Consider the following 16,557-nt stretch of genomic DNA (forward strand, 5'->3'; position numbering starts at 1 on the left):
ATTCTGAGTTCTCAGTGCTTGTATGTTTATCTTTTCAGTTGCAGATGCATGTTTACACAACTGCTTCTCTAGTTACTGACACATGACATCAAAGTGTCAAATCAAGTTCACAGAACCATTAACTATGAACATAAGATGTTTAATACCCTTCCTTAATTCTTTATATATATATACTTATTAATATATATATTTATTAATTATCACGCATTATGTGACAGTTTCATAGGCTCTGGGAATCCCCCCACCCTTCCCCACGCCCCTCCCCCCGGTGGATTCCTCCACCTTGATGCAGTATTACAGTTCAAATTCAATCAAGATTCTTTCCTTGCAAACATATACCAAGCATAGAGTCCAGCTACTTATTGTCCAGATGGGTTGAACAGTTTCTTGGGGAGACCATTTCTGGTCCAAAGTTAGAGCTGGTAGAATATCATCCCAGTCAATTAAGAGTCCCAATATAACATCAACAGCAATTTGTAACATTATGGAATTGACATGGTTTTGCGTAACCAGTATGTTAAAAAAAAAAAAAAGAAGAAGCATGTTCTTAACCACAACCTATGATTTGCTCATTGAGATTTCAATTTTAGTTTGTACACAGGACCAGCTACTATATACCTTAAAATGGCTATAAGGTACCATTCAGCTGTCTCGTGTCTATTTCATTTTAGTATTTAGCCATTTGTTGTGTTGAAGTATAATTTTGCTGTTCTGGCAGATTTTAGGATAATCTAGACTGGCTTGTAACTCTAACAAGACATTTGTCAACAGTTAAGGTGCAGAACATTTTTTTTGGGGGGGGGGTGTGCAGGAAATCCCCAACACCATGGTGAAGAGTGACTAATCTTCGTGTCCCACCCAGTGAGGCATCAGCCAATCCATGCCAGCTCTTTCCTGTCACATTCCAAGCTCTACTTTTTGTTGTTTGTCTATTTATTTTAGGTTTTTTTAGTTTGTATGATTGTTTGTTTGCTATGAGGGGTTTTCGGAGCGATCCTGATGGTCATTGCAAGGGAGGGTGGGGGTCCAGAGGTGGAGCCAGGTTCAGACCAGAGAAAGCTTTCCTCCCTGGTCCCGAAGGAAGTTTATTGTTCTTCTGTTTCTGCGGACCGCTCAGGGCTTCTGGTTGTCTTTCCGATGACGTTGGTTTCTTCATGGTAGTGTTTGGACTTCTTCCATCCCTAGCGGGAGCTCCGGTTGAGGGTGGGAGACCTCAGAGTACTCGGCCTCCGAGGGCATCCAATTCCCTGTGGCTTCCTTGGCATTTGGGATATAGTCCTTGTTGCTCGTCTTAATAGTTTGTAGTGAAGGTCTGGGAGTCTTCATGGTTGGGATCCAGGCTTTCTCCTTGCCACCTGCTCTACCCTGGAGTGCCCCCCTGCTCCACGCACATGACCTCCTATTAAGAGGTTGTCAGGATCGCACCCGATACCCCCCTCATGCATTGGTATAGTAGTTTTACTATTGTTTAGTGCCACTTTGAGTCTGTTGTCTATGAATTACCAGATTTGATCATGATAGGCTATATTGTACTTTTTCCTCACTCTTTTTATGGTCCTGAAAGGCTTCCCTGCACTCCCCCCCCCATTACGGATTAACATAGCGTATTGAGGGTATAGTAGGTTTTACAGTTTTTCGATGTAGATCTTAAGTATTCTGACATTAATTGTTGGTTTATAGATTATATCGCATTATCTTATTGTATTGGATACTGGTTGTTAGAGATTGCACTAATATTACAATATACAGGTACTATCTTTCAGGTTGTCATCTTTTCATCTCAAATTAAGGCAAACATGTGGTATTTAACCTTTTGGGATTGGTTCATTTCTCTTAGCATGATGGATTCCAGTCAGGCCCATTTGTCCACAAAGAACTGCATTTCGTTTTTTTTAATAGCTGAGTAGTATTCCATAGAGTAGATGAACCATGCTTCCTTATCCAGTCTTCTATTGATGGGCATTTTGGCTGCTTCCAGGTTTTTGCGATTGTAGATTGTGCTGCTATGAACATAGGCGTGCATGTTGGTTTCTTGAGTAGGAGATGTTTTGGATATATCCCAAGGAGTGCTATTGCTGGATCATATGGCATGTTGATTTTCAATTGTTTACCCTTCCTTAATTCTTCCTCCAGTCTTCCCTGTACCCTGTGATTGGTTGTTTCTCTACATTTTTCTGCATAAGCAAGAAGGATGAACTTCAAGAAGCCAGACCTACATCATTTCAGCTTTGCATTTGTAGAGGAAATAGAGCATCCTTTTCCAGCCTCCCTGTGAAACTCACACACTCTTCTTGATCCAACCTGGTTCTCAACTCCACATCTGCCTTTGAGCCTGAGGCATTCAAGCCAAGAAGGCCAAAATTCCAATCAGTGCAAACAGTATGATAAGCATGCTGAACAAGAAATGGCAGTCAACTAAAAAATAATGTTGGAAAGTGAACCAAATTTGAACAAGAGTACAAATGTCCTCTCCTGTTCCAAACCTATTCATGAACAATCCTTCAAGGTGAGCTCATATTCACCATTTCCTACTGTTCAAGCCAGGCCCTTCTACTTGTGAGAGCTTCATTATCTCTCTTTTGGATACCTCCAAATTCCACTCCATTCTTCAAAGCCTCACTTATATCCCATATCCTGCAGAAGGATAACCCAAATTCCCAAGGGTGATCTGAGAAAAATAACTTCTTTCTCTGATATAGTTAAGAATAGCCCTGGGGAGAGGTGTGTTGAAAACAGGGGGGGGGGGGTCTTAAATCGAGGGCCATGATTTTGAAGAGCATGAAAAAGAAGATGAGAGCTTTTGTGTTCAAACAAACAGGCACAAGAAAATTCTACAGGTACTGTGCATACAAAATTACCTTGGAGAGAATGAAATTAACAAATGTGCCTACAAGACAGAAATCAGGTTGAGGTGCAGCAAAACAAAAATATCACTTGTTAGTCTGGCAGTCGCACTGTGGAATGTCTTAAATGCCAAAATTCTTGTTTTGTTAGGGTACCAACAATTCCTGATGTGTTGAGCTAATTTCACTTGTGGCAAGCCAATGAGGACAAGCATAGATATTCACAGCTAGTCTGAATTTGTCCTTTCCAGTTGTAGCACAACTGTCAGTTCAGCCCAGCACGTTGTGAATTTCCTGTAGCCAAAATGGAGGAAAAGTTGGTGGGTTACTTAACATGGCAAGAAGGAAGCATCAAACAATTGTGAAGACAGGTAAGTGAAAAGAGCAGTGTTTGGAAACAGCCTAATATCAATACAGCTCATCTGCAAATAAGGGATTATCACTTAGTATCTGTTGCATTCCTTCATCTGATTCTATAGTCAGATTTGTACTCTAATTCAGAGGAATAAAAAGGAACGGAGAGTCACTAATTGACTTCAGATGAACAGCTGCCCATTCTACCTCCCTAAAAAGACTGTCATTTTTGAAGTGGCAAACCCTCAGCAAGTTATACAATACAAATATTGTGCCTTTGTGTAGCACAAGGACATGCATGACAAATCCACAGCTTCGGAGCACTCAGTGGTAAAAATGTTGAAAGCTTTTATTCTGAGCCCAGGAACAAAACAAGGATGTTCACTCTCATCATTTCGAACAGTGCTGAAGTCCAAGCCAGAGCAATTCAGCAACAGAAGCAAGTAAAACGCATTCCTATTCGAGAAGGAGAAGTCAAACTGTCTCTGTGTGCTAGTAATGTGATATTCTATAGAGAGAACCCTTAAGAGTCCACCCAAGAAAGCAATTCTAAAACAAACAAATTCGGTAAAGTTACCGAGCACAAACTCAAGGTAAAATAACAAGCAGTTCAATTTAGCTATTTCACAAAGCACACATAATGTAAGCATCTTGTGGTAATGATAAATTCATTTTTTAGTTATGAATCTAAATTTTTTTCAAAAAACAATTACATGACACAAGCAAGAGTATTAGGAGAAGAGTCCGTTTTGTGAGTGGGAGAGCACCTCATTTCAAACTGATTATATACTGGTGTGGGAAAGGACAAAATCCAGCCGTGTGGGTTGTAGAAAAACCAGAGGAATAAAGTAAGGAGCAAGCAAGTCAGTTTATGCATCTTCCTGAGATGTGTTTGCAGGAGATGGTGCCAGTACAGCATTAGGAGGACCAAGAAAATCCCCTTTCAAGTCATATTCAGGATGAATTCTTTTATTGTGTGTTTTCCATTTTTCCAAACTCTTGACATGAACAATTTATATTGTCCACAATCTCATGAATGTCAATGATAAAAATGAATATTCCCTTGATACAGAGGTCAATAGATTTCCCATAGGATTTTTCCGTAGTGGAGCTGCTTACAGCTTTTGCAACTGCAACAAGCGATTGAGTCAGTTCCTTCAAAGGACTTGCCTTGGCTCTAAAAATTGTGTGCTAGGAATTAGCTATGCACATTTTGACTAGATGGCTATATGCTAACCTTGGAATTGTTCTGAATATATTCTAGCTGCTTTCTACATTTCAGAAACTAAAAAAAAAAAATCTAAATAAAAATGCAAAAGCCACAGACTCTAAAGCTAGAAAACAAGTTAATTCTAGTTGCTAGCTATTATAATGCAGAAAAAATGCTTAGCATAGTCTATTTTTCATATACTTCCTTTTGAATATAGGGAAGAAAGGAAACCACAAAAAACCCTGATGTTAGTGACAGGTAGCATGGTCCTCAACATTATTTTACAGTGTTGTTATATTTTGGAAAAATATTAAATAAACTATTACATACCAAATTTAGTTCCTTCAAAGAGATTAAATTTCCACATGAAGCTATCAAATATAATATTCCTAAGTAGAATAATATATTTGAACATTTCAATGAGTGGCATCAGAAAAATGGCCAAAATATAATCAAGTGGTAGACATATCAAATATGTTAATGAATAACAAAGATGCTAAAATATATGTTGACTTTTTCTTCAAATGTTTCCAAAGCCAGACTGATAAACAAGGCATTCCTTAAAAAAGGAAGAAATGATTGCAAAGTTTAATAAAATTTCTTTATTCATAGAGAGGAAATGATTAAAATTACACCTTCCACTTCAGCATGCATAGTTCTGATTCAGAAAACTAGAGAAATAGCAAGTTAGAAGAAAATCATTCATTCAATTATTAATTAAGATTTGTGTCCCTAAGTTAAATTTATCATAATTTGAGGGAGAATTGAACAAAGTGATTTTCATGTTTAATTAGAACAGCAAACACATATTAATATTCTTAACCTTTTTCTGTTAGTTACAAATCATGAGGAAGGAACAATTATATAAGCCTATAATAAGTATACTGCTGATACTGTACAGAAAACATCAGAGTAAGAACCTACTATTGGTAAAATTTTGAAAAGCAATTAAACATCGAAAACAAATGAGGGAAATAAGTAATAAATCCATAAATAATGTTAAAAGTTAATTAGCTATTTCACAATGGAATTGTGAATCCTTAGAGCATACAATATACCAATTTTCAAAACAACGTAAAAACTAAATGAAAAATGTAAATAAGAATAAAAAGAATAGAAAAACTAGCTAAATTCTGAGTATATTGGGAAGATTTTTAATTACAAAATATAAAAATATATATAATCTTAATAAATTTAAATATAGGTAAAACCATAACAAACAAAATAATAGGTAAAAAGCAAACTAGAAACGTCATATTTAACATAAAGAACTTCTAGAAATCAACACAGAATCAGCAAATTCTCTTTAGGAAAACAAACCAAAAAAAAAAAAAAACCACGAAATTTTAAAAGAACAGTCAGGAGACAAAGAAAATGCATTACAGATATGAACGCAGATTACTGACAAAAGTGAAAAAATATCCGAAAGGAAACAAAGCAATGGATATTAAAATGAACATTCATCTCTATAATAAAGATGTTTTAAATTTATTTAAATGTCAAATTCCTTCAATAGCAAAAGCTAAGTTGGGATAAAGCTAGAAACCAGCCAAGACTCCACAAAGGTCTCTCAGGTGGGTGGCAAAAACCCAAATCCTTGAGCCATCACCCACTGCCTGCACAAAGAGCACAATACCTGGAAGCTGGATAGAAAGTGAATCCAGGACTGGAATCGGGCACTCTGCTGTGGGATATTAGATGTCCCTACGGGTATGCTTAACCACCACCCCCAATAAATCTTGTTGAAGATTTAAAGACAAAATCATTCTCATTTATAGCTGGAAGGTGTATGAATTATTTTAACCTTTCTGTTAGCAGTTTGGTATTATCAATTATGAAAAAAACAAAAAAATTCATGACACTTCAGCCAATTATTTCTGCTTTTAGAAGTAGAGGTGAAGGGACTAACCATAAGGGCAAGCAATGTTTTATCCGAGAACAGGGAAATCTTCCTAGATTTTGAACAGTAAATTGTAATGAAGCATATTATAAAACATTATTCAATTTTGTGAATAATATATGATGGTATCAGCAAATGCTTTCAATTCTGTTTTTAAAAAGCTATAAGCTATATGCACAGAGCATACATGACACAAAATGCTCCATAAAGTTATTGCAGATTATCACTTGAATGTGGAATAGTAATGAATTTTATTCTTTTCTTCTGTTTTCTACCTTATCCACAATGAGCATATTGTTACCTTATACTTACAGCAAATATTATATTTTACTTTAAAAGGAAACAGAGATAACCTCACATCCTTGTGGGAGAGTTTCATTTCTTGGCTTGTTTAGCCAGAAAAGCCTTGGGAAGTACTCACCCACGACCTCTGCGATCATGAACACAAAGCATATTGCCGAAGCAGCACAGAGTGTCCATCTGGCGTGGGCTTGCTCCTTGGCCCTGTTCTCTGTGGCCTTGGCGTTGCTGTGGCAGTGATAGATGCCTCCTGCCACCAGCTCCTCTGCCCTTCCTGCAGGACATTGATCTTCATTCACGGATTTCTGCTGCTGTTCCACCCTATGGATGAGTTCAACAGAAGCAACAAGTGAACACCGTTGCAGACAGACACCTCACTGACACACCGGCCCTTGCTGTCATTCATTGTGCCTTCTCTGAGAAATACCACATGTAAAGAACAGGTAATTAAGTGCCTTTTCAACTCACAGCTGCTTTTAAGTTTTACTTTTTTTTCAGCCAAGTTCTTATTCAATCAATACAAGCTGCTGATTGATATTAAACAAACAAAAGTTGTAGGTACACTTTAATGTAAGACCTTCCCACTCATTCACTGGGAAAAGAATTTAAATGCTGTGCTACAAAATAACAATAATAAGAGGATGTTGTAAGATATTAAGTATTTGAATCAGATAGAAGATAAAACACACATGAACCTCATTTAATGAATCATGGTACTTTTTCCTGCTAAAACTATATGAACCCTATGAGTTTCTTACTATTTATTTTTGTGGACAATGTCTACTCATTGCTTAATGTTATAATGAGATTGGAAATCTAATTACATTTCTCAAATCAGGCAGTAACTATGAATTCTGCTCCCAAATACAGCGTGGCTTAGTTAATCATAGAATCACAAAATCTCCCAAAGCAAAAGACTGTAGATAACGATTAGGTCAACCTCATCATTTCTGGGTTTAGATAACTAAGGTTTAGAGAGGACAAGCAATTGCAGGAGACCAAAGAGCCAGAAACACAAGAACGTGTATGCTTCTACTATCCCACACCTGCTCCCTTTGCAGCAACACTAAAAACAAGCTTCACTAGAACAGATGTCAATGTTCGTACAGCTTGACTAATCTGATTTTAGCACATTTGTAATTTGACTAAGATGATACTCTTAAAATTAAGAACTTTGCTCTTCTGGCTCTGAAGCATTAAAAAAAGCAGCAAATTAGTTTCCACTTGAAGATTTATTTCATTTGGCTGATCACCATCCAGAATTAAAAAGCTGATTTTTTCTTAGATGATGCTGATTATTAGACTGTAATTCTAATTATGTTTGTTTTTTTCCCAAATAACACATATATTAATTATAGAAATTCTGAATTACATAACAGTACAAAGCACTGGGTACCTCTAAGAGACGTCTAATTTTTTATATTTTGTTGTACAGCCTTATGCACATTGTCAAACACATCTTTTAATATATTCAGTGTTCTTTTTTGTTGGGATTCTTTGGGTTTCATGCACAGAACACATAGCTCTTTTTATAATAATGAATACATGAGGCATCCTGGTTGACCAACAGAAATGTCGAGGTTTCCAGGCCTCAGACATTGACCTGGGCAATGGGTTTGCTTGTAGTTATCAATCATAGTTCAGCCTCATGGTGGGAGTCCTGTGATGGTTGTCAATGGTAACCAGATTGTGGACCTGTTCCTTCAATAGGGGGAGAGAGCCTATGCCTTGTCACGACTACTGAACAAGAGTCCTGAGGAACATGCTGATTTGGCCAGATGGGAACAAATCACTACAGCAAGAGGACTAAACAAGCTGATAGGCTAAGGGCTTCTTACATTGGGAAGATCAGCTCAACTTCATTAAGTTGGTTCCTAGAGCAGAGAATGAGCTAAATTCTACCCACACCACATGGCTGTAACTGAGGGCTATAAAGGTTATAAATAAAGTGACAGTGTCACAATCAGATCCTACCAAAAATACAGCTTCAGAATCAGACTCTTACCTACCTACAGTTAATATGTTCTCCATTTATTAAATATTTGTATTTTAAAACATTTGGGAGACAGAGACACAGATACCCAGAGCAAGAGAATGAGCAAGATAGAGAGTGATAAGAGTCAGGTAAAGAAAAAGCTCCCATCTTCTAAGCTGTCCCCTAAATGTCCACAATGAGCCAAGAGGGAAAATTCAGATGTAATAATTCAATCCCAATCTCCAGCATAGATGATAACCCATGTAGTCCATCGCTGCTGTATCCCAGATCAGAGCCAAGGATTCAGCGTAGGAACTCAGATACAGGATGTGAGCATCTGCCCCTGCATCCATCCCAACCACCAGACCAAACACTTGCCCCAAATCTTATTTTTCTCTATATAGAGTATTATATTTGATCAAGCTGTGTCGTAGAATGATCATGGGATTTGTTGTTGGACAATTCATTTTTGTAGCTGTTTCTTCACACAAGCATGCTGTGAATCATAACCTTATGATTAATCTTCATTTTCAAATAAAATCTGAAAGGGGAATTTGGTGATCAGAGAGAATCTACATTTTCTTACATTTCTTTATTTAAAAAAATATTTCTGTATTAATTTGAAAGGCAGAATTACAGAAAAGGAAGGAGGAAGGGCAAGAGAGATCTTCCACCCACTGAATCACATCTCAGATGGCGGCATTAGCAGGCCTTAAGCCAGGAGCTAGGAACTTCTTAAATCTCTTCCATGGGAATGGAGGGGCCCAAGCCTTAAGCCATCTTCTGCTGCTTTCCTAGTCCCCTTAGCAGCGAGCTGGTCCAGAAGTACAGCGGGCAGGAAATGAGCTGGTACCTTCAGGGGAGGCTGGAGTATCAGGTGGTGGCTTCACCCATTACACCATAACAATGGCCTGAGAACCTACATTTGTAAGGATACACATGGCAAATACATTCTGAGATTCTTAGACCAATGATGACCAGCTCCAAATATTTGTACAATTAACGATGACATGTGAATCTATAGTTGTACCCTGATACCAAACAGCCATTAGAGGAAGAGATCTAAGTGTCTCTAAATGTAGAAGAGGTTCTTGATCTGAAAACTGATGTGAATTCTAAAGAACTCTTAAGAGTTTTAAAATAATGCTACGATGCAGTCAAAAATGAAATGTGACTTTGATATTAGTGAATAAATGTAAGGAGATCCTCATGTATTCAAGTATTGCCAAAGCTTCTAAAAACTAGGAATAGTAGGCCAATGAAATTAGCTGTAGCCTCAAAGAGAAAAGGGGCAATAAGTAGGATGAAAAAGGAAATATACAAGATTTTGATACTTTGAGAAGTTTGGATAGGAAGTTTGAACAGTCTTAGAGCAGGATTTTTTAAAAGAGGGCTTTAGGGCCCGGCGCGATAGTGTAGCCTAGCAAATAAAGTCCGTGGCTTGCAAGTACCAGGATCCCATACAGGCGCGGGTTCTAGTCGCGACTGCCCTGCTTCCCATCCGGCTCCCTGCTTGTGGCCTGGGAAAGCAGCCGAGGACGGCCGAAAGCCTTGGGACCCTGAGCCTGTGTGGGAGACCCAGAAGAGGTTCCTGGCTCCTGGCTCCTGGCTTTGGATTGACTCAGCTCCAGCTATTGCGGCCACTTGGGCAGTGAATCATTGGATGGAAGATCTTCCTCTTGGTCTCTCCTCCTCTCTGTATATCTGCCTTTACAAAAACATAAATAATTTTTTTAAAAGAGGACTTTATAATATTTTAAAATCTTGGAAGCTTTTAGCTTTATGCTTTGTGTCTGTTTGGTATGATTTATACTTTAGTAGTTTTTTTTTTAACTTTAATTATTTATTATTTTTAATTCATTAATTACATTGTATTATGTGACACAGTTTCATAGGTACTTGGGTTCTCCCCACCCCTCCCCAAACCCTCCCACCATGGTGGATTCTTCCACCTTGTTGCATAACCACAGCTCAAGTTCAGTTGAGATTACCCCATTGCAAGCGTATATCAAACATAGAGTCCAGCATCTTAGTAGTTTTTAAAATTTTTTATCTTCTTATTCTACATATTGTACATATTGAGTACATAAAATCATTTCATGCAATCTGTCTGCTCTGTGCCTCTATTAGAGGTGCTGATGGCACCATGTTTTATCAGACAGAGTTCGTATGTTGATCAGTTGATGTTCTACTAGAGGGAGATGAGCAATAAATTGGCCAATAATAGAATAGGCTAGGTAGAATGATGGACAGTCTTGGAGAGAAGCTGAAGCTGTCTCTATGAAGGTGATATATCTCAGAAACAAGTTAGATTGCTGGGGAAAGATCTATGTGAGTGAAACATGACAAAGAGAGGGCACTGGTGATGCGAAATATCAAAGTCAAGAAACAGTCTATTGTTGCAGAACTTTGCACAGAAAAGAAACCACATGGTAGGCCCCATGTAACTCTTCTACCCCCAAAAATGAATGGGATAAGATCAAAATGAAGCTGAGGGGTTAGATGGTAAAAACTACTGAAGATCCCTATAAAGAGCTCAGTCGCATTCCAACTCTAAAGTTGAGAGGCTTTTTTCCAGTGAAGCAACATTTTGTGGTTCATCTTTCTAAAATGATTACTTTGGATGCTGCTCAGAAGGCTGAGATATGGAGAAGCAAAAAATGGAGAACCTTAAGGGGGCATACGACCAAGACACTATTGCCAGGGTGTTGACAAAGAAAATAGAAGTAGACATTTTTGAAGGGCATTTGGCAAGTTTTCTTCAGATATATTTGACTGGAAATGCAGATCAGATTTACACAGTGGACAAGGAACAGAGATAAAGATCTTCTCTCCAAACGGCCACAATGGCTGGGGCTGAGTACACATTTCTATACCTGAATCACTGATGGACCCCCGATGAAACTCTTACATATATCTTGGCAATAGGATGCTAGACTTTCTGCCATTACCTGTACCTATAATGTCAGGATCTACTTAAATAGCAGGATGATGGATTCATGACTGTTTTTGAAGGAAATGAGCCAGAGAAGGAAATTGGGAAGGAGATAGAGGGGAGATTACTGAGTCTATGGAACTGTATCATAAAATAAATAGAAAAAAATATATATTATAAAAATAAACCAATGTCTACAAATTACTCCTCTGCATAAGGATCAGTTGCTCTGGAAACATAGTTAAAACAACTGTCTTTCCTCCATTGTATTGTTTTGGGACATAAAAAGAGCTCATGTTTGAACTCTCATATCTGTTCCATGATTTATCTTGTCATGAATACTGTAAGTTTGTATTGATCTTTGAAATTAGATGTGTGAATCTTCTAAATCTATTGTTCTTTTTGTGAGTGATTTATCTGTTGCAGGTCCCTTTCATGTCCATATGAATCAGGCAATCAATCAGCCAACTTCTTCAAAAGGGAAACTAGTTAATAATAATTGTATCAACTTTAGATCTCAAGCTTAAGAATATTGCCTTCTTAACAATACTAACTCTTCCAATACACAAAATTTTTAAATTTATTTAGATCTTCATCCTTCACCAATTGTTAGTTTCTTCAATTCCTTTAACATTTTGTGATTCTGAGAATTATTTTTTACTTTTCATATGTTAAATTGATTCCAAAATGCTTTATTCTTTTTTTTCTTTTTTAAATTTTTTTTTATTACTCAATGACACAGTTCCATAGGCTCTGGGATTTTCCTTACCACCTTTCCAAGTCCCCACCCAATCCACCCTGTACTAATTTCCCCCATGTCATTACAATAGTGTAGTTCTTCACAATCAGTCATAAGCCCATCATTCTGCTATTTAAGTATATCCTGATATTGTAGGCATGGACAATGGCAGAGTCCAGTATCCTAATGTCAAGATACATTCAACAGAATCATTGGTAGTCCATCTTTGACTTGGAAGTAGAGATACACACACACTGCATTGTATCTTCCCATCTGTATGTGATAGTCTCTTACACAGTTGCTATGCATCCCTTTAAATTAAAAGCCATAAAACAAAATCAATAACAGAGAAAAAAACAGAAAATTTACAACCACATGAAGTTAAAGAACATGCTATTGAATGACCAATGTGTCACTGAAGAAATGAAAAAAATCAAAAACCATCATGAAGCAAATGATTGATTTTGTGACCTATGAGACAAGGAGGAAATTAACATGACAGACAAACTTTTTTTTGACTGAATGAGAGTAAAACAAAAATACCAAACCACCTGAGATGTAGCAAAAACAAAATTGAAAGGGCTATTGATCTGTTGCATGTAGCTTGCCTACATCAGAGAACATATGATGTTGATCCTTTTGGGATTGACTATTTCACTGGGCCTAACGGTCTCTATTTGGGACCATTTGTTTGCAAATGGTAGAATTTTGCTCTTTTGAATGGCTGAGTACTATTCCATGGAGTAGATGTACCACACTTTCTTACCTACTCCTTTTTGATGGGTGTCTGGGTTGTTTCATATCTTTGCTATTGTAGATTGTGCTGCTGTGAATATAGGATTCTGGATAACTTTCTGATAGAGGAAACTGATTTCTTAATTTTGTGTTCAGATTATTCAATGCAACTGTATGAAAATGAAGTTGCTATTTGCATGCTGAGTTTGTTTGCTGCGTCCTGATTGAGCTTAGTCATTAGTCCTAAAGTTTTCTAGTGAATTCATTAGGCTCTTTTGTGCACAAGATGATATTTGCTAATAAGAAATGTTTTCAATCATTCTCTTCATTTTATTTTAATTTGGATGCATTTTAATTTGCGGTCTTCCTTCACTGCCAGGGCTAGAACACAATGATATGGTATGTAAAAATGGTGAAAGTGGACAATCTAGCCTAAAAGTGGGAATCATCAAGGAAAGTAAAACACATTAGATTGTATATGTCTTTTCTCTGGAAGAAAAGCTACAGACGAAAAACACATTAATAAAAAGTTCCCTTCAGGCACTTTGGATACTTAAGAAATGGAATCAACTACATAGAGTATTGCATTTTTTTCAGTATATAAATTATACAAGTCCATTAACAACTTCAAAATGTTGCAAAATGCCCAGAGTTGCAAAATAAAAGTTAACAATTCAGAAACAAAAGGGTCCAGGGAATTTATTGAATATTCAAGACACAGAAAGCAGTGAAGCAGACACAGAAGTCTATTACCTGTCCAGGGTGAAGGCATACATCTTGGTGGCTTTGTCATTCACCAGGTAAGTTCTTTCCAGAAACTCCATATAGCCAAGATGAGAGCTGCTACTATTGTTTAAATCACTGCCCAGTTTTAGAAGCAAAGCAGCACCACAATTCTCCACATACTACACAATGGAAAAAAATGAAAAGGCTTCCTCTTCTTAAATTAACAAGTCTCCTACATCAGTGTTCTTGGTAAATCTGCTACAAGTACTGTCTCCTTGGAATATCACCTGGTCTCATCCTTGCACTCAGAAACTACTTTCCTGGGAAGACCTGCAGGTGTGATCATGTGACATGTATGTGTTTGCAATTCATTTATGCTTTCTAAGAGGTCGAGGAGCACCTGTGTTTGCTGCTCCTTGCTGACTCAGAGGTTTGAGCTTCAGAGCACACCTGGATGAACTGCAAATCACTGCCCATCTACACACTAATTTCATCTTTTCTTTTTGTTGCTGGTCTCTTCCTTTCTGCCTCAACCTAAAAGCACTTCTTCTGGGATTTGGCTTTAAGATGACCTTTAAGCAGCTGTCAGGATTTGCTTCTCCTCCTGTAGGACCATTTTGGGATTTCACTACTGAAGGGAGGACAAGGGTCATTAGTCACTGAAGTCTGTGATCTGAGCCAATTTTGGTGCGGCAGCTTGCTTTGAAACCCGTTGACAGGCAAGAGAAGGGCAGAATGAACTCCCAAGTCAATAGCAGCTTTCAATCATGCAAGAACCACAATGAAAGGTGTTCTGCTAGACCAGGGTGCACTCTGTTGAGGATAAGGGATCCACTCCACAACGCTCCTGGGAGAACCACTCAGAACTCTCAGGAATGGGGCCCTCTGGGCTTCTCAGACTCCTAGATCTTCAACTTACAAACAGCTAGGACATGGTGTTTTCTTCATTGTAAGACACTTTCCAAACAACAGATGTGATTACATGGCACAATGGCAGGAGGCTGGTCTTTTGCAAGCAGGTGTTAGTGAAGAGAGTGGAGAAGACGGACACGACTCTCAGAGACCTCTTCACCGTCCCACACCATGATCCACTGCTCACACTAACTTCCTAGCAAAAAAAAAAAAAAAAAAGCTCAACTTGGAGTAGTTTAATCTCAGAATAATGAAGTGGCCCAGCAGTGTGAGGATTTGATCTTCCTGCTGAGCAGAGATCTCTCATAATGGCCTGATAAAATAGTTTTCGAGGAGAATAATGGAGCTCAATGGCATTTGGAGCAGGCAGTGAGGAGAGAAGCCACTTTTGGCTAAGAGTAAAGCTGTAAGTCTCCCATTCCATATGTGGTTGGATCTAAACAACTTGTTTATCTTAACATTTTCCAGCATTCTATTGACAACAAAAATTCTAGAGTCTTCTCATATGACCACCTGGCTCTCCTTGTTGGGAATGAAAATGCCTTATTCCTTGCAGGAAAAGAAAGGAAGTTCTGGGTTTGGTGTAAGCAGAATAACATTCAAAGTGTTTCCTTTTCATGTACTTACTAAGCAAAATGATTAGAACAATCTGTGGATGCAAAACTAGGAAACTAGAAAAGAATGAGAGAACTACCCATGTGACATGGTGCCAGGCTTTAGTGATTGAATCATCTATGAGCAATTTCTAGTGCATGTGAAAAAATAATACAGGTGAATGTATGTTGAAAAATAAGAAATTGCCGAAAATCAGGTGGAAATCCATTTAGAATATATGGAAAGGATTGAAAACCAGCAAAATGGAACTGTAGAAAATGAAGTATTCATTGATATCCATAGAGAAAAAGGCAACCTGGAAGTTTGAGATTCTGTAATAGAGGCTTGGCTGTGAGCATGAACAACTATATTTCTAACTGTTTAGGATCCCATAAATTTGAAGTTTGCACACGAGTTTGTAACATGGGTTTCCTGTGGGGCAAGGGTACAGAAAGGTGGCATAGGGTTGATATAGGATAAGGTGAGGTAAAGACGGGAAAAGAGAATGGGTGGAAACTGGGATTCAGGGAAAAAAAAAAAAAAAGACAGGAAAACATTGTGGCCAAAAAAAAAAAAGTATTCTTTGATTGTCCCTATTTATAATTTGAACAATATATAATCATCACTCTCATATACCCTATGTGTTCTAGCACCAATTCCATTTAGTTCAGGAATGGGGCCCTAGAACATAAGCATAAATCAAAAGGTTTGTGGAAAATGGAATTAAAATTATTTTACTAGGCCCAGTACTGTGGCCTAATGGCTAAAGTCCTTGCCTTGCATGCTCTGGGATCCCATATGGGCAGTGGTTCATATCCTGGCTGCTCCACTTCCCTTCCAGCTCCCTGATTCTGTACTGGGAAAGCAGTCAAGGACCCTTCACCCACGTTGGAGACCCAGAAGAAGCTCCTGGCTTCTGGCTTTGGATCAGCTCAGCTCCAGTCGTTGCGGCCACTTGGAGAGTGAACCAACAGATGGAAGATCTTTATCTTTGTTTCTCCCCTTCTCTCTGTAAATCTGACTTTCCAATACAAATAAGTAAATCTTTAAAAACTAATGAAAGTGGGGGCCTGGCCAGGTTTGGTTGCAATAAAAAACAGTACAAAACACAAAATGCCAAGGCGAAATGGCCTGTGCCAGTAGGGAATGCAGCACCCAACCAGCACACCTCCCACTGGTTTAGGTGAGGGACTAGTGTGTGAAGGGCAGAGCTGGGAAGAGCTGCAATACTCATTGGTTCCAATGGAGGTTGGGGCTCAGAATAGATCCAACCAAGGGGTTACAACCACCAGCTGATTGGAGTGATGGACTGTGGCGGGCACTGTGCTTACTAG

At 38.2% G+C, this 16,557-nt stretch overlaps 1 protein-coding gene across 1 annotated transcript in view; it reads right to left on the reverse strand.

Moving 5' to 3' along the window:
• SLC30A8 (solute carrier family 30 member 8) overlaps window positions 1-13,815 on the reverse strand; it is a 35,242-nt gene extending 21,427 nt beyond the window's left edge. Inside the window, exons 1-2 of the mRNA XM_004580693.2 lie at window positions 13,745-13,815; window positions 6,729-6,928 (exon numbers count right to left, since the gene is read on the reverse strand). Of these exons, the coding sequence (XP_004580750.2) occupies window positions 6,729-6,928; window positions 13,745-13,815 (271 nt within the window). The remainder of the gene's footprint in view (window positions 1-6,728; window positions 6,929-13,744) is intronic.
• Between the last annotated feature and the right edge of the window lie 2,742 nt (window positions 13,816-16,557).

This window comes from Ochotona princeps, chromosome 9 (genome assembly GCF_030435755.1).
Source record: "Ochotona princeps isolate mOchPri1 chromosome 9, mOchPri1.hap1, whole genome shotgun sequence".
Classification (NCBI taxonomy): Eukaryota; Metazoa; Chordata; class Mammalia; order Lagomorpha; family Ochotonidae; genus Ochotona; species Ochotona princeps.